Source organism: Archocentrus centrarchus, chromosome 21, assembly GCF_007364275.1.
Source record: "Archocentrus centrarchus isolate MPI-CPG fArcCen1 chromosome 21, fArcCen1, whole genome shotgun sequence".
NCBI classification, from domain to species: domain Eukaryota; kingdom Metazoa; phylum Chordata; class Actinopteri; order Cichliformes; family Cichlidae; genus Archocentrus; species Archocentrus centrarchus.
The window spans coordinates 31,872,939-31,899,241 of record NC_044366.1 but is presented as its reverse complement, the minus strand read 5'-3'; the positions used below and the strand labels follow the sequence as shown (position 1 = coordinate 31,899,241).

The following is a 26,303-nucleotide window of genomic DNA, read 5'->3' as shown; positions in this document are numbered from 1 at the left end:
GCAGTGTAATACAGCTCAAATGAAAAAGAGCTGGCTCAAATAAGCGAGTATAGACTCACCCTCCCGGACGGTTTCTGAGCACAGAGCTGAACCGCTGAGTCTTCAGGCACTGCTGCAGTATCACAAATTGTCTCAGTTCATGAATGCCAGAATTTGCTGTGTTATGAGTGGATGTGTTCTTGAAGAAAAAATCCTTGCTGACAAAGTCTTAGTGCATATATACAAAGTTTATTGCAAAAAACAGACAGTGTCAAAACTTCCGATCTTCCTAACTCAGCTCAACAAAGAGATCACAAAGGTTATATAGTGTTGGTGAAACCCCCACATCCTAACTTTCCATATATGGCTATGAAAAACAGCTTCAACCCATAACCTATATCTGGACATATGGACAATTCCTTATATGGAAGGCCAGAGAGCCTACAAGGGGCCCTTTGTGCAGATGTCCAAATCAAATTACCTTTGCGTGAACCCTTAAGGAGAAACCCATACATGCATATGTAGCACGTACAGGAAAATATATAAATGGATAGGCTCTGAATAATTGACCTACTTGTTGGACCAGGTTCTAGGTTCCTAGGAGGGTTAGGGCAGTGAGTGACATGCACAGAATGAATGGAGCCATGGATAGTGAACACAACAACTGTATTAATAATAATGAAAGAACACAATAGAAAAATATGTACAACACTGTAATAACCCAATAATAAATTGTCCTTAAACTCTTTGAGCACAACTTAGTTCAGTTCAGTTCGGCCGGCAATAATTAGTTAAGTCAGTAGGGTAAGTCAGTCAAGTCACTTGCTCCGTTCCAGGAGGCAATGTCTTATGGCAGTAGCACAGCAATTGTCCTACCGCACAGTTGAGAGCTGATGGTGTGAAAGTACAACCTTCTTGTAGGCTAAGGGTTGGGCCGGCTCAGTTCCAGAATCTCAATGGGTGGCTTGCCATCCCCCTCGTCAGGGGAAATCCAACGGATCCAGTCTAAGTTTCACGACGTCTAAAAAAACCTAGCCAAGGGTTGTCAAAGGTTCTACGACAAGGGGGAACACTTGCTTCTTACTGCACCATCCACCCCCATCAGATGGAGACCCAGGCCCACCATAAACACTGTTTCAACTTGGCCTGGAAGGCTCTCCAACCTACAGGAGTGCTTCACACACACAGACTAGGACTTAATTTGAACACAAGGACCTTGAAACATTTGCAGGGATGGTACTAGACTACATCAAGTTCTGTATTGGGAGCATGACTATGGAAAAAAATTTTGAGGTTTCCTTAACTAGAACATGACAAATAAACACTATCTTATCTTATCTTAACCCATTGTCTTGAGGTCAGGTGACAGAGTGCTATATAGAGAGCTGCTCCAGCTGACCTGAAAAGATCATCTGTTTGATTCAGTGAACGCTGAAGTGTGACAGCTGTAACATGAGAGCACATGGCACGAGCCTGAGACACAGCCACCACAAACACTCTCATATACAGAACTAGGTTAACAGAAATTGGAACAATAAAAGATAAAACAAGGTCAACATTCCCTGCAATATCAGTGACAACAAACACACACTCTTCATAGCAGGAATTATACAGGCCTGGTTTAAGTAGGCGATCCTTTGTATAAAGAATGCTGTAGAAAGTTTAATAAAACCAGCAGAGGGAAGCACTGAGTTTGATTCTCACCACAGTAATTATGGTGCAGTAATACAGAGGGTCACAATAGCCACAAATGATATAAGAACTACATTTCCTACTGAAGCACAGATTGCCTGTTAGACACAAACAAACAGAACACATAAGATCACCAAATACCTAGCATGTTGTGTTTTTAAAGTTTTCTTATAGCATCAACAGGAGACCCATGAAACAGTCTGAGACAGCCAAAGAGTGGAGGAGGAGGATGTTACTGGGTGTGTGAAGCTGCCTGTAAGGTGAGAGAATGCAATAGATTACACATTAATAATGCAAAATTCAGTTTTCAAAAAAAATCTTTTGTAAAAAAGCTTCATTAGTAAGCTATGATTCAGTCTAGGCAAATTAAACTTTACAGTAAGGGTTAAAATACACCAAGAATGTGAAAATTTCACTTCATTCATCCCTAAATGATGGTATAAAAGTTTCTAAAACAAACTGTAATTTGAGCTGAGAAGTTCATCTGTGCCTGAAGTAGGGTTGCCACCTTTCACAAATGAAAATAAGGAATGCCCACCATGGCTTCTCAAGGCCATGACCAAAAAGATTGCTGCATATAAAGTGCTGTTAAATAAGGCTACCTTACATGGTTGTCTCTCTCCCTCTCTGTTAGCCTTGCGACAGGCTGCCGACTGCCCCACCTACCCTGAACAGGATAGAGAATGGATGGATGGATGGATGGATATATCAAAGTGCAATGACACACAACCTGAACAAAAGATATTGCACATTTAACTTAGTAAAAGATATACTGTATGATCTGCTGCATGACAGTGGCATTAGGACGCTCAAAGCCAAGCTTTCAGCTTGACTTTGACTTTTCATTTTTTTCTGTTTCATCTTTCTGAGATATTTCATATTTTAAAAAAGACTTTTAAACAGTTTTTCATCAAATCAAAATTATAGACTCTTGTCTTGGGACAAATCAATTTGTTGGTCAGTTTTTGATATGTGGGCATATCATAAAAACCATATAAATCACTAAATAAAAATCATAATATTGGTGCCAAAATCCCTCAGGTATGTTTTATGAATTTTTAAAATTAATATGCAAATGGAATTTGCACTTTTTTGGTGGGACATGATTTTGCCAAAATCTCAGGAATTAGAGGTTTACCGTTAAGATTTAATTAACAAGAAAGCCACATATTGCTCCTCCATTTTGGCTTCCTGTTTAGGTTGCAATCTCACTGAATATCAGTAAACAAAGCTCTGAACCATTGTCCTCCTCATCCTGCCATAATAAATGTAATAAAGACCCCTGTGAAAGCCCTATTGACGCCTAGTACACACCTTCCTATTCCCTAAACACTGCTTTTGCAAATTTCCGTATGTAAGGCGGCACACACAATCTTGCACACACACAATATAAGTGTTGTAACATCAGCATACGATGATATTTTCTGTGTAATGGTGCATGTCAAGCTCACCATTACATACATATTTACATATAAACAGCATATAATACGAAGACGAGGTGAGAATAAAAAGTTACACTTACTATTATCGCCTTCTGTGAGTAACAGCTTTTCTGTTTGTGGGATTCTGCAGTCCCTTGAAGCTTATGGATGGATGTGAAAAGCTGAGGGGGTCAGCTGAGGAAGCTTCATCCTAGGAAAGCAGCGGGCCCAGACAATGTGTGCCCCCGACTGCTGAAGACCTGCGCTGCTGAACTGGGTGACCCACTCCAATGCATCTTCAACCTCAGTCTGCAACTGGGGAGAGTGCCCACCCTCTGGAAGACATCCTGTATCATACCAATCTCGAAGAAGAACCGGCCGAGCGAGCTGAATGACTTCCGACCGGTGGCACTCACCTCACATCTAATGAAGATGTTGGAGTGGCTTTTCCTCAGCCTCCTCAGACCCCAGGTGCAACATGCCCAGGACCGGCTGCAGTTTGCATACCAGGCAGGCGTCAATGTTGAGGACGCAATCCTCTACTTACTACATCGAGCACACTCTCACCTGGATAAGGGAAATGGCATGGTGAGGATCCTTTTCCTGGATTTCTCAAGTGCCTTTAACACCATCCAGCCCCTTATACTTCAGGATAAACTAAACAGGATGAGAGTGGACCCCTGCCTGGTCAATTGGATCTCCAGCTACCTCACTGACAGGCCGCAGTATGTCAGGCTGAAAGACACCATGTCTGACACAGTGATCAGCAACACCGGAGCACCCCAGGGGACGGTGCTGGCCCCTCTTCTCTTCACCCTGTACACTGCAGACTTCTGCTACAACTCTGAGCTGTGTCACATCCAGAAGTTTGCTGATGACACAACCATTGTGGGTGTATCAGGGATGACAGAGAGGAGGAGTATAGGAACCTAGTGCGGGACTTTGTTGTCTGGTGCCACAGGAACCACCTGCAGTTCAACACCTCAAAGACCAAGGAGCTGGTCATTGACTTCAGGAAGTCCAGACCAAGGTCACGACCAGTTCAAATTGAGGGAGTTGAGGTAGAGACTGTAGATGCCTACAAGTACCTTGGACTGTGGCTGGACAGCAAGCTGGACTGGACAAGCAACACAGAACATCTGTACAGGAAGGGACAGAGCAGGCTGTACTTCCTGAGGAGGCTGCGTTCTTTTAATATCTGCAGGAAACTCCTGGAGATGTTTTATCAGACTGTTATAGCGAGTGTCCTGTTTTACACCGTGGTGTGCTGGGGGGGCAGCACAACCAGGAAGGACGCATCCAGGCTGGACAAACTGATCAGGTGGGCCGGCTCTGTAGTCGGCATGAAGCTGGACTCTCTGGTGACGTGGCGGAGAAGAGGACTATGGACTATGGGCATTATGGATGATACCAGTCACCCTCTGCACACGGTCATCAGCAACCAGAGGAGTCTGTTCAGTGACAAACTGCTGCTTCCCAAGTGTAGGACCAACAGACTGAAAAACTCCTTTGTCCCTCACGCCATCAGACTGTACAACTCCTCTTTGGGGGGGAGGAGGGGCAACAGGAGGACAGTGGGGGGGCAGCCTGAGCCTGACCATGACCACAATGTAACGTAAAACAGTACTGGACAATGAATAATATCAATGTGCAAGTATTACTTCAGCTGTCTGACATCTTATATCTTCTTTGTCTTGTTGTGTCTTTGCTTATAATTTATCTATTTATTCTTTGCTTGTATATTCCTGACTGTATATTTCTGACTGTATATTCTTGTATATTCTGTGTATTTCTGACTGTACATTCTTGTATGACTATATTTCCAACTATATCTCTGCTTGTGTGACTATAATGTAAAAAGCGCTACTGGAACTTTAATTTCCCTGACGGAACCCCCCCAAAGGGATTAATAAAGTTTAATCTAATCTAATCGAATCTAATCTGAAAACAAACCCCATAGTGCCGTATACCCAAGTGTCAGGAATTTTATTAGCTATACAGCTGTGGTTTAAGATTCCTTATTTTTTTATTCATTTTTTTTAAGCCTGTCATGTCTGGCAGTTTTCGCAATTGGAATCATGATCCGAATGCAGTGGTGTACCAAACATATTTGCTTTTACAAGAGCAGCTATATAAGTTTTCTATAGGCTACTCTTGTTAATGTTTGTATTTTAATTTTAATTTTATTTATTTATGCCAGGCCTGACAGGTAGGAAGGAAGGGATAAGAAAAAGAGTCATAAAGAGAAAGAGGGGGGTGGGGGGGTGGGGGGATAAGAAAAACAATTCGGAGAAAAAATAATCAAAGAACGATAGATATACATACATATATACATACACACATTCACATATCTGTACACATGCATATACATATATACACATTCACACAATCTTGCTGTGGCTTGCAGTAATGTGTGTATGTGCATCTGTCATTGAATGTACTCACTAATGAGGGCAAGAAACTGCAACCACGCCCCCTGTGATCTGATCTGGACAGCGAAGAACCCAGAGGACCTGGTCTATCCACGGCCCACTAGGAGCTCAGAAGACACAAAGCCACACATCCTGATGGCAACCGTATGCACACCCCAGAGGAGGAAGGAAGGAAACCCCAGACAGAGCCCCCACAGCCAAAGGGCAAGAGTCCAGAGAGCCAGAGGCAATGAGCAAAACACGAGGCAGATTATCTCCTTGATTCTGAAAGTTTGCATGGACGGATTGTGTTATCATTAAAAAATGTGTTGTGTTTCGAATTTTTTTTTTTTTTTAGTTTTGATGAAAGGAAAGCAGAAATAAGGAAATTAATTTTCTAAATGCAGAGTCCAACAACTACAATGTTTACTTTCTTCTTTCAGAAAAAAATGACAGCTGTATCTCTGGAGGATCTGTTGATGTTTGCTACAGGTCTGGCAGCACTAACACCAGCAGGCATGACGCCACCTCCACACCTCAAAGGTCAAATGTCAGTTACTAATTCCCGTCCAGTCTAGTTCAGATGCTGCTGGCATACTACCATCGTAAGCTACTTAAATCAGAATCTTTATTGTCATTGTACACAGAAGTTGCACAACGAAATTTAAAATGCATTCCTTTTAGGTGCCTCAGACAATAAATAATAAAATAATAAAAATATGAGTGATAAAAATGATTACTAAAATACAGTGCACAATAGTAAATTAAGATGAATCTAGCCCCAATACACACACCAACGCACGCACACAGTCAGCACTACCACCCCACATCACTGTCCAAACCACACAGAGTTCAGTTCAGTGATAGCCCTGGCATAAAAGCTGTTCCTCAGTCTATTTGTTCTGGCCTTCATTGTCCTGAAACGTCTGCCTGATGGCAGTAGCTGAAACAAGGAGTGTCCAGGGTGTGAGGGGTCCTGGAGGATGTTCTGTGCCCTCCTCTGGCAGCGGGCATTGAACAGTTCCTGGAGGGAGGGCAGGGGACAGCCTATGATCTTTTGAGCCGTGTTGATGATTCGCTGGAGTGTTTTCCTGTCTGCTGCTGTGCAGCTGTTGAACCACACGCACAGACAGTAGGTCAGGATGCTCTCTACACAGCAACGGTAGAAGGACACCAGCAGATTCTAGGTCAGATAGTTGCTCCTAAGAACCCTCAGGAAATGCAGTCTCTGTTGGGCCTTCCTGTAAATGCTGGTCGTATTGATACTCCAGGTCAAATCATCCTGCAGATGTACTCCCAGGAACCTAAAATCTGAAACCAGCTCCACTTCATCCCCCTCAATGAACAGAGGTTGAATGACATGTGTTGTCCTCCTAAAGTCTACTACCATCTCCTTTGTCTTAGTGGTGTTCAGGATCAAGTTATTCTCACTGCACCACCTTGACAGCCGCTGCACCTCGTCCCGGTATGCTGACTCATCCCCGCCTGATATGAGCCCCACCACAGTGGTGTCATCCGCAAACTTAATGATGCAGTTACTGGCATGTATGGAGGTGCAGTCATGTGTGTAGAGGGTGAAGAGTAGGGGACTCAGCACACAGCCCTGTGGAGAGCCGGTGCTGAGGCTGATGGCTGAAGAGAGGTGGGGACCTACTCTTACCCTCTGGGAACGGTCTGTCAGGAAGTCCTTGATCCAAAGACAGGTGGAGCGTGGTATCCCCAGATCTGACAGTTTAGTCACCAGTCTGCCAGGAAGGATGGTGTTAAACGCCGAGCTGAAGTCCACAAAGAGCAGCCGAGCGTAGTTCCCCCCCTGCTCCAGGTGAGAGAAGGCAGAGTGGAGGGCCGTGGCAATGGCGTCCTCTGTGGACCGGTTGGCTCTGTAGGCAAACTGGTGGGGGTCTAGTCTGGGAACACAGTCTAGTCTTTTGTAACACATTGAAGCAAAAAGCTACTTTACTGTTTTGCTAAACATTTTTGCTGTTTTTTGGTTCTCAGAGCTAAATAATTTACAGTATAGGCAAGTTGAAACAAATGGTGGACATGTTGTTACAATTTTATTATTATTATTATTAGTCTGTCTTCAGGGTTTAGACTGAATACACGGTTCATTTTAAATGTTTTAATCCACCTGTCACTTTGTATGTTCTGAATAATGTATCATTTTTCATTTTAGCAGAAGGAACAGGAACCAAAAGATTAAAAATTTGGGTTCAGGTAGTTTGTCTAAAACCTGGCTATGTCTTTGAGCAATAAATACAGTTCTGTGGCTGATTCCCAGTCTTGTGGCTCCTGTAGTCCATTTTGTTGTACAGCCTGTTGTAGGTATTCCTCAATGTTTTGATCACCACACAATTCAGTCGCTTGCCTTGCTTTAGGAAACACATCCAGTTTCCTCTCCTCAACAGCAAATCCACAGTCTCTTGAACCATATTTGCAAAATCAGTATGGAATTAATAATAGAATTGTGAAGGATATTTTCTACATGTACTACAAATAGTTTAATATGTCAGATTTGTTTGCTGGCCATATGGATATGTATAAGTGAGCACCAGAAGTGACAGCTCATAAATTAACAACTGTATCTTACTTGTACAATGATTAAATTATATTTCCCAACTTGTGCTATAACAATACTGCATTGTTATGTAATACAAAAGGTGATTTCTTTCTATGAAGATGTCAATTACCTGTGAGGCAAGAGATAGAGTTCATTTGGAATCCCCCCAGGACATGATGCAAGTCTGCTTGGTCGGATCCTGTGTTTGTTCCAGAGGTCTTTCCATTCATCCAGGTCTTTCTGCAGAACACTGCTGAAGCAGAATCTCAGCAAGCATTGATGTTCATGGCTTCCATTGAAGTTTCTGGAGTCTCTTAGATCTCCAAACAAGTCCATACAAAACTGAGACCTGGGGATACATTAAATTCAAAATGGTTCTGTTCTTTTTCATTTAATCATAGTTAAAGAAATGTCTCCCTCTTTCCATTTCTGCTCATATTGCTATTGTATGATATAAATGTATGTTACGGGGCGCCCGGGTGGCTTAGTGGTGAAGCCAGCGACCACGTATATATGCCGCGTTGCGGTGCGGGCGGCACAGGTTTGAGTCCTGGCCTGTTGCCAATTGTCTTCCCCCGTGTCTTTCCCCGTTTCCTGTCTCCCTCCACTGCTGATAAAAAGCCACTGTGGCCAAAAATGCAAAAAAAAATTTTTTTAAGTATGTTAATCAAAATAGTGCTTCTTTTCCACAGTTTAAAAATGGTGGTGTACCTTCTGTAACCAGGCAACGGAAAAAACTCATTTTGAAAACAAAACATTTGCTTATGTTAAGTAATTCTGGGACCAAACTCAACATGTCATGATAGTTGGCAAAACAAGAAAATGTTATAAAATCAATGTTGACCAGCTTCCAGTGTACATCGCATTAACCAGACACAGATGTACCCACCGTCCTCTTCTGAGAAAGGGCCACCATGACTTACTGTGTTAATTCTCTGTTGATGATGTGTGACTCTGGCTTGAGGATCCAGCATAATAGTCTGTATTTGCATGACGGAGGGTACACTGTATTGCGGCCAAAGCCCCATTCTCAGTCCCAAGGTCTGTTCATAATCTCATTGGTATCACTCCAAGACTCTTGACACAGTTTATAAAATTGAGAGCAATGACAGAAGGATTGTTGTTTGTCATTCCACAAACAAGCCACATCATTCTTCTTGAAAAACCAGCTATACATCCTGAGAGCACCAACCCGAATGGCTTCAGTTTGTCGTAACCATCTACATGCCATATGTAATTGGGCCCCATGGAGTGATACGTGCGTCTTGTAAACCTCCTGCGAGTCCTCAGGGCGATTCACGTTTGACATCTAGCTTGTGTTTTTGTTTGAGAACTTGCCACATGGTCCACCAAACGCGCTAAAGCCCTAACTTCCAGTTCAAAACCCAAAAGTGGAGTTATCCAATCGATTTCTCAGGTTTCCCACTGGCACCTACCTCTTCTGTTTTGTTAATGTCATTGTGCTTTTGTAATTTTTAATTGTGCTTAGTTAATGTTGTTAATGTTGACTAGTGATTTGTTGATGTGGTTTGCACTTCAGGGCCACCATACTTTCGCCACGGTGGAAGCCCCTGAATTTCGGTAGGATAATTTGCCGCATAACATGTGGTATGGCTCAAATTAAAATTAGAAATGTAAATTGTTATTTTGACCAGTACAGTTCTGTTTCATTCACATTACATATTCTCAGTAGGGAATCCTGGAGGAGTTTGGAATGAAAGAGAAGGTTGCGTCAGCCACTGTGAATAATGCAGCAAACATGGACATAGCTGTGAAAAAGCTGAACATCATCAAGTTTCCATGTTTTGCACACACGCTAAACCTTGGAGCTCAGAAGCTATACAACTACAGTGCATTTTCCAACTGTGGCAAGGATTCGTTCTGTTTTTGTGTGGATGAAGAGATCCCACATAGCAAAAGTTGTCCAGGACAAGCAGGAACTCCTCAGTAAGAGTACATTTTAAATATTTTAATTAAAACCAGCCAAAATGTAAATGAACAGATTATGGTCATTTTAAAACAAATTAATGGTAATATTAATGGTGTTTACACTAATCTCATCATGTGTGGGCCTTTCAGAGCACATGCTCCTCTTAGATGTGAGGACAAGATGGAACTCTCTGTTTTTGATGATGGAGAGGTTCTGTGAGCAGTTTTCTGCCATCCAAGCTGCAGCTATAGACCCACAGCTAAGAAGGCCTATGGAGAATGGGAAGTATGTAATGTTTGGAGGGAAAAAGACAAAACTTAGTTGGATAAAGCTATTATTAAAAGGTGTTTTGTTTATACTGTGCAGATTGTCCAGACTTGGAAATGAGGACCTGAGGAAAGCAGAGGAGTTTGTGCTGCTGATGCAGAAGCATTACAGATCCACACTTGCTGTCTGTAGCAAAAAAAGTCCGACATGTGGCCAGATACTCCCCATCCTTCAGAAGCTGTGCAAACTTTACACAGTGCAAGCAGATGACTCTGCATTCACCAGGAGCATCAAAGAAAACATCTGGAATGATCTTTCCAAACATTACAGGGTAAAGTGACTGACCTTTGTTAATTAATCATTATATGACTGGTAACCATATACACCAAACTTCATTCATATTTAATCTCCCTTTCCACTAAATTTATGTTGTTTGTACTCCATTTTAAACTTAAGAATGATGATATTCAAGCATTCAAGCATGTTTTAGACCCCAGATTTAAATCCAGGTTGGATGGGAATAAAATCTGGGGCAGGGCAGCAGCAGTTGCAGCAAACACACAGGCAACAACAACAGAAAGCTGAGGCCTGTTATATCATTTATGTCATGATCCTTGGCCACTGGTCTAGTGTGCCTTCTTTCTCTGACTTGTGTTTGTACTTTGGCTAGTGGTTAGACTTTTAGTTTATCATAGTTTTCTGTTATAGTTATTTGTGTTTAATTCCTGTTTCCCACATGTTGTCTCTGTGGCTGTGCCCTGCTCCCCCATTCTTTGTATTCCTAGTGCTTCTATATCTCCCAGTTTAGGTCTATTTTTAGTTTGTTCATTTACCTTGGTTTGTTTGCCACTTCATTTTTCTGCCACAATAAAGGCTCACCTTTCATTTATTATAACTGACGGCTCCTGAGTCCTGCTTCTGGGTCCTCACCTCCACACACAAGCCACACTTTCCACTCACGCAAATGACAGTTTATGTTTAAGGCTTTGATGGGATTCAGGTGCATCTTTGGTTCACACGACACTGTCACCTCATGTATTTCAGGTAACTTTATGACAGTGGGCCCCCCAAAAGTTGAGTTCTGGAGACCCACCTATGTTTGTGTAATATGAATTAGTGTGGGTATAATCTTTAGCTAAGAGAGAACTGTCCAAAGGTGTTTTTATAGAAGAGGTTTTAGAACCCCTAAAATCAAGACCAAACAGACTAATCCTCAATCATCTCATCAAAAGTACTTATTTAATTTTTTTTGTGTTTCCTTACTCTGATATATACTCCAGTCACAGTTAGTATATTTTACTAATCACTAAATGCAGTGATGACTTAAAGTCACTTTCAGTTATAAAGTAAAAGTCCTTCCATCCATTTTCTTCCACTTATTCAATCCAGGGTCCTGAGAAGAAAGATGCAAGATACGTCTGGATCTGTCAAAGGCCAGCATGTAGACACAGGAAACAAGTCACATTCACACCTACAGTCAGTTTAGAGTCCCATATAACATTAACCCCTCTGTGGGAATAAACTGGAAGTCCCTGCACAGATACAGGGAGAACCTGCAAGCTCCATAGACAAAAGCCTCGGGCCTGATTCAATCCCAGGACCTTCTTACTGTGAGGTTACAGTGCTACGTACTTCACCACGGATGCTATATTTTACAAAAGCAAGTTTTACAGTCTTATTATAATATATTTGCCTCACTGATATCATGTTTGAATATTTGCAGAGTGATGATAAGTTTAACAGCATTTCTAAACCAGGGGTAGAACAAGGTATAAATCAGTGGGTTAAGGCAAGAGTTAAAGTAAAAGACAATGACCACAGTAGATGCAGATTGATCATTTATAATGTTTTCTTCAACAAGAGTGTAGCAGTAATATGGACAGAAACTTGCCAGAAACACAACTACAAGAACCCCAAGAGTCCTGGCTGCTTTCAGCTCAGATCTGTTTGTTTGATTCAGTGAAAGCTGAAGTGTGACAGCTGTAACATGAGAGCGCATGGCACGAGCCTGAGACACAGCCACCACAAACACTCTCATATACAGAACTATGATGACAGAAACTGGAACAATAAAGTATAAAACAAGGTCGACAATCCCTGCAACATCACTGCTGAAAAAAATACACTCTCCATAGCAAGAATTATACCTGCCTGGTTCAATCAGGATAGCCTTCATATAAAGACTGCTGTAGAAAGTTGAATAAAACCAACACAGACAAACACTGAGTTTGACTCTCCCCACATTAATTCTGGTGGGGTAATGCAGAGGGTCACAAATAGCCACATAGCGGTCAACTGATATGAGAACTATGTTCCCTATTGAAGCACAGACAATATTAGTCATTAGATAAAAATAAACAGAACACATGAGATCACCAAGCACCCAGCATCCTGTGCTTCTAATCATTTCTAATGGCATCAACAGAAGACCCACAAGAAAGTCTGAGACAGCCAGAGAGAGGAGGAGGATGTTACTGGGTGTGTGTAGCTGCCTGTAAGGAGATAGAAAAAATATAATACACATAATTTCAAAATGTCTTCAGTGAAAATGCTGCATGCATACATCCTGCACATACATAAAACATTTCAGGTCATCTTTAAAATACACCAAGAATGTGCAAAATTCACTTCATACTTTTCATATACGTAAACCTTGAACTGTAGCTTGAATTGAAAAGTTTATTTCCACCTGAAGTAAGAGACTAAGAAGTAAGAGACTAAGTAAGATGATGACCAGCAGGTTGAGAGCAGCAGTGATCAGAGAGATGCAGGACAGCACAATGTTCAGGAACACAGCTTTGGACCAGTGAAGTGTCGGCTTCCTGCAGGAACTGTTGAGGAGTTGTGAAAAACAGAGCTCAGCTCCTTTCTGTATCTCCATCATCAGGCAGCTGCAGCTCCTGCAGCTCTGATCAGAACTTCTCATATAACTGATTTATCTTCCCCCACCCAGCAACCTCTGTCAGTCTTCAACATGATAACCCTCCTCTTTCTTTCAATACAACCTATCACACTTTTACTTTTTCACACTCACTGTTTCACACGTAGTTGGTCTTGGACCATCAGTTTTGAGTTTTTGGATTCAAAACTCTGGGCCTTGAATTATCATAAATCCTACATTCCTGTTTATTTAGTATTCTCTGCTTTGTTTTTAGTTTGTTGCTACATTTTCATGTATTTTCATTTATATTTTGAGTTTTAGTTATTAGTTAGTTCACCTCTATGAATCACCACCTTGTGGTGGTGGAGGAGTTTTGTGTGTCCCAGTGATTCCAGTAGCTGTGTTATCTGAGGGCATTGCCCCCATTTACGGTCTCTAATGGCAAAATGGCGATGGGTGAGGGTCCAGAGAAGGAGCGATTCCAAGAACCCCTATGGAACACACATCAAGGGAACAGTTAACCCTGCCCAGGATCCGGTTACCGGGACCTCACCCTGAAGTCAGACCTGGGGAGGGAGCTTCAGGGAGGGCATGTGGTGGCTAGTCATTAGCCTGTGTTGCCCAGCTGGGCACAGCCCAAAGAAGAGATAAATGGGCCCACCCTCCTGTAGGCCCACGACTGCAGGAGGCATCATAGGGGTCAGATGCAATGTGTGTCGGCCAGCAGTCTAGGGTGGAAGCCTTAGCGGACTGATCCCCGGCTATTGACCCTGGCTACTGGGACATGGATTATCTACTTGGTAGAGAAAGAGCCTGAGTAGGTGCATGAGGTTGAGGCTAGAGATAAACCCGACTAGATATAGTTGGGATTACCTCAACGCATGGCCTGGGCTCTGGAACTAGTCTCCTGGAGAGGGACTGGACTCTGTTCCAGTCTGGAGTTGCCCTCGGTGAGAGACACCAAGCTGGACTCGGTATTCTTACATTCCCTCAGCTTACTGCCTGTGAATTGGTGTTTTCACTGTTAGAGAAGAGGGTTGACATAAAGCACAGATAGAAAGCACTTTGAAATAGTGCTTGTATGAATGAGCACACTGAAATTTTATAGCGCTGGGAACATCTACCAGAGGCCAGAGATCTTCAACTCCCACCTCCGGCAAAACTTCAACAGCATTCCAAGGAAGGCTGAGGACAATGATTCTGAATGGGCCATGTTTCTCATCTCTGTTGTTGAGGCTGCTGCTCAGAGCTTCAGCTGCAAGGTGGTTGGTGCCTGTCATAGTGGTAATCACTGAACGAGATGGTGGACATCACAGGTGAAGGGAGCCATGAAGCTGATAAAGGAGTCGCATTGTGCTTGGTTAGCCTGTGGGAGTCTGGAAGCAGCTGACTGGTACTGGCAGGCCAAGCAAAATTAGGCAGTAGCCAAGTATGGGAGGAGTTTGGTCAGGCCATTGAAAAAGACTTTCAGATGGCCTCAAAATGATTCTGACAAATGGGTGAATGCAAAATGGGTGAATGCAAAATGTGCTGTAAAAGTGCTTTGAGTGCTCAGAACAGAAAAGCGCTAAATAGGAACTAGTCCATTCACCATCTAACTACTTCAGTGACCTTTCCCTGTTGATGTGCCTCACTGACTCTTAGTCTTTCCACCTTAATTGGAAAAATCAAAAACCTGTTTTATTTGTTATTATCTACCATCCACCTGGTCCTTACTCAGAGTTTCTCTCTGATTTCTCAGACTTTTTAGATCAGATAAAATAATTATAGTGGGTGATTTTAACATCCATGCAGATGCTGAGAATGACAGCCTCAACACTGCATTTCATCTATTGTTAGATTCAATTGGCTTCTCTCAAAATGTAATGGAACCCACCCACCACTTTAATCATACTCTGGATCTTGTCCTAACATGTGGCATAGAAACTGAAGACTTAACAGTATTCCCTGAAAGCCCCCTCCTGTCTGATCATTTCTTAGTAACATTTACATTTACTTTGATGGATTACACAGCAGTGGGGAATAAGTTTTATTACAGTAGAAGTCTTTCTGAAAGTGCTGTAACTAAGTTTAAGGATCTAATTCCTTCATTATTATGCTCTTCAGTGCCATGAGCCAACACAGTGCAGAGCAGCTACCTAAACTCTGCTCCCAGTGAGGTCGATTATCTCGTCAATAGTTTTACATCCTCACTGCGTACGACTTTGGATACTGTGGCTCCTCTGAAAAGGAAAGCTTCAAATCAGAAGTGCCTGACTCCATGGTATAATTCATAAACGCACAGCTTAAAGCAGATAACCCGAAAGCTGGAGAGGGAATGGCGTCTCACTAAATTAGAAGATACTCATTTAGCCTGGAAAAAGAGTTTGTTGCTCTATAAAAAAGCCCTCCGTAAAGCTAGGACATCTTACTATTCATCATTAATTGAAGAAAATAAGAACAACCCCAGGTTTCTTTTCAGCACTGTAGCCAGGCTGACAAAGAGTCAGAGCTCTGTAGAGCCAAGTATTCCTTTCACTTTAACTAGTAGTGACTTCATGGATTTCTTTACAAATAAAATTTTAGACATTAGAGACCTTCAAGGTGGCTGTAATTAAACTGCTCCTTAAAAAGCCATCACTGACCCAGCTGTCTTAGCTAATTATAGGCCAATCTCCAACCTTCCTTTTCTCTCAAAGATTCTTGAACGATAACTTTGTAAAACAGCTAACTGATCATCTGCAGAGGAACGTTTTATTTGAAGAGTTTCAGTCAGGTTTCAGAATTCATCACAGTACAGAAACAGCATTAGTGAAGGTTACAAATGATCTTATTAAGGCCTCTGACAGTGGAAGCTAAGGAGGGTGTTGAAGGGCCCGAAGGGACTAAAGCTGGGGGAGCTCAGGGCACTAAAGTGATCAAAGCTGGGGGAGCTCAGGGCACTAAAGTGAGGAAAGGAACTAAGGGGACCAAAGCAGCTGAGGGTGAAGGAACTGAGGACGAAGTGGAGGCCATTGAGGGGACTAAAGGGACCGAACTGACTAGAGCTGAGGGGAGTGAAGCTAAAAGGGAAGCAAGGCTCCACCATATCTGTCGCCATATCTCCTGTTTGTCCAAGCTGGACAAACAGGAGGCCTCTATTCACAACACCTCCTGTTCCAAAGACCAAGAGCTTTATTTCCATATGTATATCCACTTTATTTTTGATTTATTTTAATTAGAGAACAAGAGCAAGGTTACACTAGTGTTCAACAGCACAGCCTTTTATGGCTGCCTGGCTAACAACTGGCACATTTTGTGATTAAAAAAAAAAAAAGTATGAAATATAGTCCTTATGATACAATAACAACTTGTTTAAATCTTGAGTGATCTTTTGTTGTGGACTCTGATATTTAGGAAACCTCATTCTTGTGTATTTGTTTTAACTAAATTTAACTACAATGTAACTATTTGCAAATCAGTCTCATTGAAGCCGATGTAAAGCCAACACAGAATAACTGAGAAAGGGCCAGTTTGGAGCTTCCTTTATTATATTTTTTGTTTCATAATGCAGCAAACATTTTGAGTGTACGGCTCAGACCTGTCTGCAGGCCAGACCTGACATGCTGCAGTCTGATATCAGTGCTGCTGTAATACATGCAAAATGTGATTTGGCACAGTCTTGCTGAAATAAAAAAAAAAAGGATTGCCAAAAAGACATCTGGATGGAAACATCTGTTTCATCATCAATGGTGCATTCACAAACATGCAAGTTCGTCATGCCAGGTGCACAAAATCCCACCAATACCTTCATGTATGCTGGCTTTGGACAGCAAGCAGTACAATCCCACACCTATTTAAGCCGAAGGATTTTTCTTCCGTGATTTCCAAAAGGAAACTCAGATTTTGACATGATGGCTCGAAACGTTTTGGCTGAATTCTGATAAAACTTTGAAGGGGTGGAGAGTGGGGTCATGATAACAATCCATTCAAATCTGGCTCCTTTTTTGTCCATTTTTGTCCAAACACAGGGGTTTAAATACCTGGGTCTCTCCACCTTTTGGTTGAGAACTGAAGAAGCCTTTCGGATGAGAGGTGAAACGTCTTCAAGAAACAAAAAGAAGTCCAGTCGCCTTTTTCAAGCTCCAGAGACCATTTTTGTCCAAAATGGACAAAAAAGTCTTCTAACTTAGAAACTATGAATCTTACAAGTGTGGCGTGTATTGTCAACATACAGAAAGTACCGTATAAAGATTTGAAATATCATGTCACATTTGACCTCTGACCTCTCCTTCAAGGTCAAATAAGGTCAAACTTTCATAAAATGTCTTTCATCTTTAAAACTCAGCTTAAAATTCTGCTGCCTTTGTTTGATTTGGCAGCATTTAGGAAATGAATATGGGGATCCTAAATATCACATTATATTTGCATCCAAATGTCATGTCATGTTTGACCTCTGACCTCACTTTTACATCTGCCTTTCTTTCAAGTTGATCCCCATGGGGTTCCATCTTTACAGAAATGATTGTCGACATACAGAGAATGAGGTGCATAGTTAGTTAGAAACATACTGAAGTATATTATATAATAAGCTCAAGTTCTTCATGTCCACTAATTTACAAATCAGTACCCATTATCCACGACCTGCTCCTAAATAATGTTGGTATAATAAAAGTTAACATCTGCACTACAAACTTCTAATAAATAAATAAATATATGTGAATATATAAAACACTATTTCCTTAAAAGTAAATACTGCCCAGAGAGTGAGCTGCCTCAGTGGATGTTTTAGCTTTTCTTGCATTTGAGGAGGCAGCTATGAACTGTGCTTACAGACGGTGGTTTTTACTACAGAATCGTGTCTGCTTTGAATGCAGCGCAGCCTGACGGCCAGAAAAATCAGACATTCAATACTCCTGCTTTTGAATATGTCCCTGTGTACAGGCCCCTCTTCTGTGGAACCAGCTCCCAGCTTGGATTCAGAGACAGACGCCCTCTCTATTTTTAAGATTAGGCTTAAAACTTTCCCTTTTGATCAAGCTTATAGTTAGGGCTGGATCAGGTGACCCTGAACCAGCCCTTAGTTATGCTGCTATAGGCCTAGGCTGCTGGGGGGTTCCCATAATGCACTTTTTCTTTTCATTCACCTTATTTACTTTGTTTATATCCCACTATGTATTTAATCATTAATTATTATTAATCTCTGTCTCTCTCCCCCCTCAGCAGATGACTGCCCCTCCCTGAGCCTGGTTCTGCTGGAGGTTTCTTCCTGTTAAAAGGCAGTTTTTCCTTCCCACTGTCACCAAGTGCTGCTCACAGGGGGTTGTTTTGACTGTTGGGTTTTCTCTGTATTATTGTAGGGTCTTTACTCACAATACAAAGCACCTTGAGGCAACTGTTTCTTGTGATTTGGCGTTACATAAATAAAATTGAACTGAATTGAATTGAATTAATTATCCAATAGGAGGCTAATACCTATTTGCTTAGTTAAATCCAGGTGGCAACTTTTATTTATTTTTTGGCCAGGCAGTGTATTTGTAACTGATAATTATATAACAGTGCATTTCTGGTCATGTTATGGAATAATGCAAAAGCAGTAGATGGCGCTGGTGAGGTCAGCAGCCGTCGTACCTGCTCCTACGCTTTGTTTGTATATATTAGGTTTAGCTCTAATTTTGGACTTTATAATTCCGCCTGCTCTGTGTCATATCACGTATGACAGACAGACTCTTTTTAATATCAGAATACAGCACTCTGGCTGTATTCTGACACCTTTTTCTCCCGACCCGACTTGGCCTCGGGAGATCCAGCGTTTCCAGTGGGCCAGCTCAAACAAAGGACCCAGGTCACGGACAAGGCCCCGAGGGAAAAGAGCCGGCGTAAGAGAGAGGCTGAGGCGCAGAGCGCACCAAACGCCACTGCCGAGCATCCTGTTGGCTAATGTCCAGTCACTGGATAACAAGCTGGACGAACTCAGGGCCAGGATACAGTTTCAGAGGGACATAAGGGACTGCAACATCATCTGTCTCACGGAGACATGGCTGACCCCCCTCATACCGGACCACGCCGTACAGCCGTCGGAGTTCTTCAGTGTTCATCGCACGGACAGAACGAGTGAGTCTGGAAAATCAAGAGGAGGAGGTGTGTGCCTAATGATTAATAACAACTGGTGTGACAGTAGGAATGTTGTCCTTCTGAAACAATCATGTTCACCTAACCTGGAGCTCCTAACCCTGAAATGCCGTCCCCACTACCTGCCCCGCGAGTTCACTTCGGTCATCTTCAGCGCCGTCTATATTCCACCTCAGGCGGACACAAACACTGCACTATCCGAGCTACATGAGGCTATTTCCACCTATCAGGCTAACCAGCGTGATGCGGCTCTCATCGTAGCCGGGGACTTTAACAGTGCAAACTTGAAAAAGCTGATACCGGAATTGATTCAACACATCGACTGCCCCACCAGAGGAGAGAGGACCCTAGACCACTGCTATTCTCCATTCAAAGATGGCTACAAAGCAAAGCCTCTTCCGCCTTTTGGGAAGTCTGACCACACCTCTGTCTTTCTCATGCCGAAATACAAACAACGGCTCAGGCAGGAACCCCCTGCTGTGAGAGAAGTGACACGGTGGTCTGATCAAACAGAGGCCGCTCTGCAGGGTGCGTTGGATTCAACCGACTGGGACATGTTTCGCAGCAGCGCGGGCGGAGACATCGAGGAGTTTACGGAAACTGTTGTGGGATTTATTGGGAAAGTTGTTGAAGACACTTCACTTAGGAGGACCATCAGGACTTTTCCCAACCAGAAGCCGTGGGTGGATAAATCTGTCCGCGACGCCCTGAGGTCCCGCACCGTTGCCTACAACTCCGGCCTCGCCTCTGGGAACATGGAGGACTACAAGGTTGCATCATACAACGTCCGCAGAGCGGTGAAAGAGGCAAAACATCGCTACGGCCGCAGACTGGAACAGCAACTACAACAGTCTGACCCCAGGGGACTGTGGCAGGGACTACGCACCATCACGGACTACAAAGCACCACACACACACCCGGTGAGTGCCGACGCTTCTCTGGCTGATGAACTCAACATCTTCTTTGCGCGCTTTGAGTCGGGAAGCCGACAGCCCGCTGCGCTCCCGGCCGGAGGGGCGGAGACACTTACTGTGACGGAGCGCGACGTGAGGAGTGCGTTTAGACGTGTAAACACCAGGAAAGCAGCTGGACCAGACGGTATTAGTGGACACGTCCACTAATACCGTCTGGTATTAGTGGACACGTCCACTAATACCGTCTGTGGACGTGTCCTTAAGACCTGCGCTGACCAGCTGGCACCTGTGTTTACACTGATATTCAACCTCTCACTGAAACTGTGTGTGATTCCCACCTGCTTTAAAAAGTCCATCATAGTCCCTGTCCCAAAGAAACCACACCCCAGCAGCCCCAATGACTTCAGGCCCATAGCACTCACCTCTGTGGTGATGAAGTGTTTTGAAAGACTCATCAAGACATTCATCACCTCCTCACTGCCCACCACCCTCAACCCACTACAGTTTGCATACCGGCCAGACAGATCCACAGATGACGCCATATCCTTCCTGCTCCACAAGACCCTTTCACACATAGACACTGGTAAGGGGAACTATGTGAGAGTGCTGTTTGTAGATTACAGCTCAGCATTCAACACCATAGTTCCCTCCAGGCTGGTCTCTAAGCTGCTGGACCTGGGCCTGGGCCCATCCCTGTGCAGGTGGGTTCACAGCTTCCTGACCAGCAGACCACAGGTGGTACGAGTGGGTCACCTCACCTCATCCTCCCTCACCCTCAACACTGGATCCCCCCAAGGCTGTGTGCTCAGCCCTCTGCTGTACTCACTGTACACCCATGACTGCGAGGCCACGTCAGAGTCCAACGTCATCATCAAGTTTGCTGACGACACTGCTGTTGTGGGACTAATCTCTCACAATGAGGAGACAGCCTACAGGAGAGAGGTCTCCCGCCTGGAGAACTGGTGCCAGGAGAACCACCTCCTGCTCAACGTCAGCAAAACAAAGGAACTGATCGTGGACTTCAGCAGGAAGCAGCAGAGGGACTACCATCCACTTGTCATCAGTGGTGCTGAGGTGGAAAGAGTGGACACTTTCAAATACCTGGGAGTGACCATCTCACAGGACCTGTCCTGGACTCATCACATAAACATCACTGTGAAGAAGGCCAGACAGCGTCTCTACCTCCTCAGGCGGCTGAGAGACTTCAAGCTCCCACTCAAGGTGCTCAGGAACTTTTACACCTGCACCATCGAGAGCATCATGCGTGGGAGCATCACCACCTGGATGGGAAACTGCACCAAGCAGGACTTCATGGCCCTAAAAAGGGTGGTTCGTTCAGCTGAACGGACCATCAGAACCACCCTCCCCAACCTGCAGGACATTTACACCAAGCAGTGCAGGCTGAGGGCCATGAAGATCCTAAAACAGCCCAGCCACCCCGGACACTCTCTCTTCTCCCTGCTCCCATCAGGCCGGCGTTACCGCTGCCTGAGGGCTAAGACTGAAAGGTTGAAGAAGAGTTTTTACCCACAAGCCATCCGTCTGCTCAACTCTGAGCCCTAACTGGACCATTATTGCACAATGTAAATATTATAATTTAAAAAGTGTGTATAGTGTATAGTATATAGAGTATAGTGTATAGTGTATAGTGTGAATTACTTTTTTTTAATTTTTATTCTTCTTATTTATATGTGTGTGTATATATGGTTGCAGGTACAAAATACATTTCACTGTGCATTGTACTGTGTATAACTGTGCATGTGACAAATAAACACTATCTTATCTTATCTTATCTCTTATCTAGAACTAATGAATTATGTGCGTCAGTGAGTAATTAAGTAACATACTGCAGTCGTTTAGTAATAATGTGTAATGCATTAATTTTTCTTTTCTTTTTTGGTCTCTGCAGCCTTCCAGATGAGTGAGAGATAAATAATCTTGTTTGTGGATAGTAGTTGCTTTCCTGAAATCAAAAGAAAAGTATAGCACACTTTGCACCAGCAAACAGGGAGACTTCCAGGGGCTGGAAGTAGAAACAACATGGCGATACTGTCCTGTACTGCACCTCTCTTTGAATTTGACACACCTTTACAGCCGTTCTGCTTGATAGAAATATTTTCATTATGAACACCATGTTGTAAGGCAGTAATTGGAGTAAAAAATAGTCAAAGAATATTTTAAATAAATTCAGTCATTATTGCTTTCTGTTATATCTTAGTTTCTGTTAACTAAAAAATGAAGGAATAACTAATCTACTAACAAAATATGGTAGAAGTGAAGGTTTTACACAGGTTTCTCTCTGAAAACAAAGGAGAACTCTTCTGATACAGATTGCTGGGGACTCTGTGGTGGTGAGAAGTGAGACTTCAGTGAAGTGCAGGATTTATCCACACAGTTTCAGACGCTGGTTCTGCTGTCTCACAGTTAGAAAACCTTGCAATGAGGGTGTCCCTGAAGATGTTATGCATTTGGTTTGTTGGCTTTGCAACTGATGGTACAGTGACCGTAATGGGCTCATATAGAGAAACAGCCACACTCCTAACTGTTGTTTGCACAGCTGTTTTTTTTCATTAGTTTTTTATTTTATTTTTATTTGCATAGAAACTATAAAGTAATAAATCAAAGTTTGAACCCATTTATACTCCATCTCTAAAATTGCAAAAACAATCACTTCCCTCTAACATTAACATACTTTTGGAAGACCTTTACATGTGCATATAAAAAACTTGCTGTGTTGTGCAGGAACTGTCACTGTGGGGCTCTGATGTCTCTTTGTATCATTATGTGATGCAGGGCTGTAAAAATGATGCATGAAATGAATAGAACAGCATTAAAACAGTAGACAAACATGAAGACAGACATTCTTTAATTACACTGAGCCAAGTTTGGATAAGCTTAAAAAAAATGAGGGTAATTTACTGATTTAAAGTTTTACTGGAGTAGGTTTTGTAGTCTTTTTACAGTATGTTTGCTTCACTTGTGTCGTATTTGAATATCTGCAGAGTGATGATAAGTTTAACAGCATTTCTGAACCAGGGGTAAAACAGGGCATAGATCAAAGGGTTTAAACAAGAGTTAAAATAAAAGAGCATGGTGAGAAAATATAGAGATGAATAATTAACCACATTTCCTTCAACCAGAGAGTAGCAGTAATATGGACAGAAACTTGCCAGATAAACAACTACAAGAACCCCAAGAGTCCTGGCTGCTTTCAGCTCAGATCTGTTTGTTTGATTCAGTGAACGCTGAAGTGTGACAGCTGTAACATGAGAGCGCATGGCACGAGCCTGAGACACAGCCACCACAAACACTCTCATATACAGAACTATGATGACAGAAACTGGAACAATAAATGTTAAAACAAGGTCGACAATCCCTGCAGTATCACTGGTGAAAAACATGCACTCTCCATAGCAGGAATTATACCTGCCTGGTTCAATCAGCATGTCCTTTGTATAAAGACTGCTGGCGAAGGTTGAACAAAACCAACACAGACAAACACTGATTTTTACTCTCACCACAGTGATTCTGGTGGGGTAATGCAGAGGGTCACAAATAGCCACATAGCGGTCAACTGATATGAGAACTATGTTCCCTATTGAAGCACAGAAAACACTTGCAACCAGATTATAATAAATAGAACACATAAAATCACCAAGTACCCAGCAGGCTGTGTTTCGAATGATTTCTAATGGTATCAAGAGGAGACCCACAAGAAAGTCTGAGACAGCCAGAGAGAGGAGGAGGATGTTACTGGGTGTATGAAGCTGCCTGCAGGGAGACAGAAAATAATGTTTTACACAATAATTATTTGAAAACATTTTCAGTGAAAATGTTCCATGATTTAAGCACAATTTACTCTAACCAAATGAACACACTTATTCTTCCATCACTAAATCAAATTATGTAAGTTGAAGTTTTCACATATCAAAAACTCAAACTATAGTTTCAGTTGAAAAGTTAATCTCTGCCTGAAGTGGGAGACTGAGATGATGACCAGCAGGTTGAGAGCAGCAGTGATCAGAGAGATGAAGGACAGCACAATGTTCAGGAGCACAGCTTTGGACCAGTGAAATGTCGGCTTCCTGCAGGAACTGTTGAGGAGTTGTGGAAAACAGAGCTCAGCTCCTTTCTGTATCTCCATCATCAGGCAGCTGCAGTTCCTGCAGCTCTGATCAGAACAGTTTCTCATAAAGCTGATTTATATCCTCCCTCCCAGCAACCTTTTTCAGTCTGCAACATGATGACCTTCCTCTATTTCTCAACACAGCCTGTCACACTCATTAATTAATCTGGGACTCGTGTTTTTTTGGAACCTTGTAAGGTATTTATAATGAACACAGTGCGAGATGATTTTTTTTTAACCTACCAATCCCAGTGTATCTCTTTCTGTTTTCCTGCTAAAGGTAGCTCCGGTAAAACGGCTGCATGACCTCAGACACCTGTCCCCCCTTTTTGTGTTTGTCTCTGTGTTTGTATTTCTTGGATGGGTGTTCTGTTTACTGTAATTTCCCCATTGTGGGACTAATAAAGGTATTCGTATTCGTAATTTCTCTGCGTGGAGGTGGAAGGTGTTTGACCAACAGCCCTACACCAGGGAACATACACTGCTCAAAAAAATAAAGGGAACACTTAAAAAACACAATATAACTCCAAGTAAATCAAACTTCTGTGAAATCAAACTGTCCACTTAGGAAGCAACACTGATTGAAAATCAATTTCACATGCTGTTGTGCAAACGGAATAGACAACAGGTGGAAATTATTGGCAATTAGCAAGACACACTCAATAAAGGAGTGGTTCTGCAGGTGGGGACCACAGACCACTTCTCAGTACCCACACAACCCACACAAGCGGCTCAGGTAGTGCAGCTCATCCAGGATGGCACATCAATGCAAGCTGTGGCAAGAAGGTTTGCTGTGTCTGTCAGCGTAGTGTCCAGAGGCTGGATGAGCTACCAGGAGACAGGCCAGTACACCAGGAGACGTGGAGGAGGCCGTAGGAGGGCAAAAACCCAGCAGCAGGACCGCTACCTCCTCCTTTGTGCAAGGAGGAACAGGAGGAGCACTGCCAGAGCCCTGCAAAATGACCTCCAGCAGGCCACAAATGTGCATGTGTCTGCACAAACAGTTAGAAACTGACTCCATGACGATGGTATGAGGGCCTGACGTCCACAAATGGGGGATGTGGAGTGGTGGCCTAGGGGAGACTGGAGTGGTGGCCTTGAATTGATATTATTTCAGGCGCCTCTTCTGTGGAACCAGCTTCCAGCTTGGATTCAGGAGACAGACACCCTCTCTATTTTTAAGATTAGGCTTAAAACTTTCTTTTATGATAAAGCTTATAGTTAGGGCTGGATCAGGTGACCCTGAACCATCCCTTAGTTATGCTGCTATAGGCCTAGGCTGCTGGGGGGTTCACATAATGCACTGTTTCTTCTCATTCACCTTATTTACTTTGTTTATACTCCACTCTGCATTTAATCATTAATTGATATTAATCTCTGGCTCTCTTCCACAGCATGTCTTTTCTCTCCCCTCAGCCCAACCGGTCACAGTAGATGACCCCCCCTCCCTGAGCCTGGTTCTGCTGGAGGTTTCTTCCTGTTAAAAAGGGACTTTTTCTTTCCCACTGTCACCAAGTGCTGCTCTTAGGGGGTCGTTTTGACTGTTGGGTTTTCTCTGTATTATTGTAGGGTCTTTACCCACAATACAAAGCGCCTTGAGGCGACAGTTTGTTGTGATTTGGCGCTATATAAATAAAATTGAAGTGAATTGAAATTGAATACCAGTGGCTCTGCTTTCAGACTGAGATCAGTTATGATCTGCGCTAGCTAGCGATAGCAATAGAGGGAACATCCCTCTGTAATTATCTTGACAGGTTTACTCTTACTAACCACCCTGGCATGTGTGATGTGTGATGCCCTGACGTGTGATCTAAAAAAGCCTTTAACGACTTCTTTAGTATGTTAGCCAGGAAAGCATTGATGAGGGAGATTCCTGCCTTTGTCTGTTTTAATAAAACATGGAAATTGAACAGGTGAAGGCTCAGCCACATTTTCAGATTACCATCTATGAGAAATCACTTGGTTGAAGGAATGTAAGTTTAACCTCTTCCAACTCCACCTTGGCAAACTACTGATCCTGCTAGCATCAATC

At 42.9% G+C, this 26,303-nt stretch overlaps 1 protein-coding gene across 1 annotated transcript; it reads right to left on the bottom strand.

Moving 5' to 3' along the window:
- Nucleotides 1-23,102: 23,102 nt before the first annotated feature.
- On the bottom strand, nucleotides 23,103-24,292 carry LOC115800076 (trace amine-associated receptor 13c-like). The gene is made up of 2 exons (XM_030757330.1): nucleotides 24,117-24,292; nucleotides 23,103-23,916 (listed from the first exon to the last, which is right to left on the bottom strand). The coding sequence occupies exons 1-2, from the start codon at nucleotides 24,290-24,292 to the stop codon at nucleotides 23,103-23,105; spliced, it is 990 nt and encodes a 329-aa protein (XP_030613190.1).
- Nucleotides 24,293-26,303: the final 2,011 nt, after the last annotated feature.

Excerpts from the sequence above, each read along its gene's own strand:
- LOC115800076 (XM_030757330.1), bottom strand. The coding sequence starts at position 24,292 with ATGATGGAGATACAGAAAGGAGCTGAGCTCTGTTTTCCACAACTCCTC. Across the intron at positions 23,917-24,116 it reads ATCTCAGTCTCCCACTTCAG|GCAGCTTCATACACCCAGTA; the intron begins GCAGAGATTAAC and ends GTCTCCCTGCAG.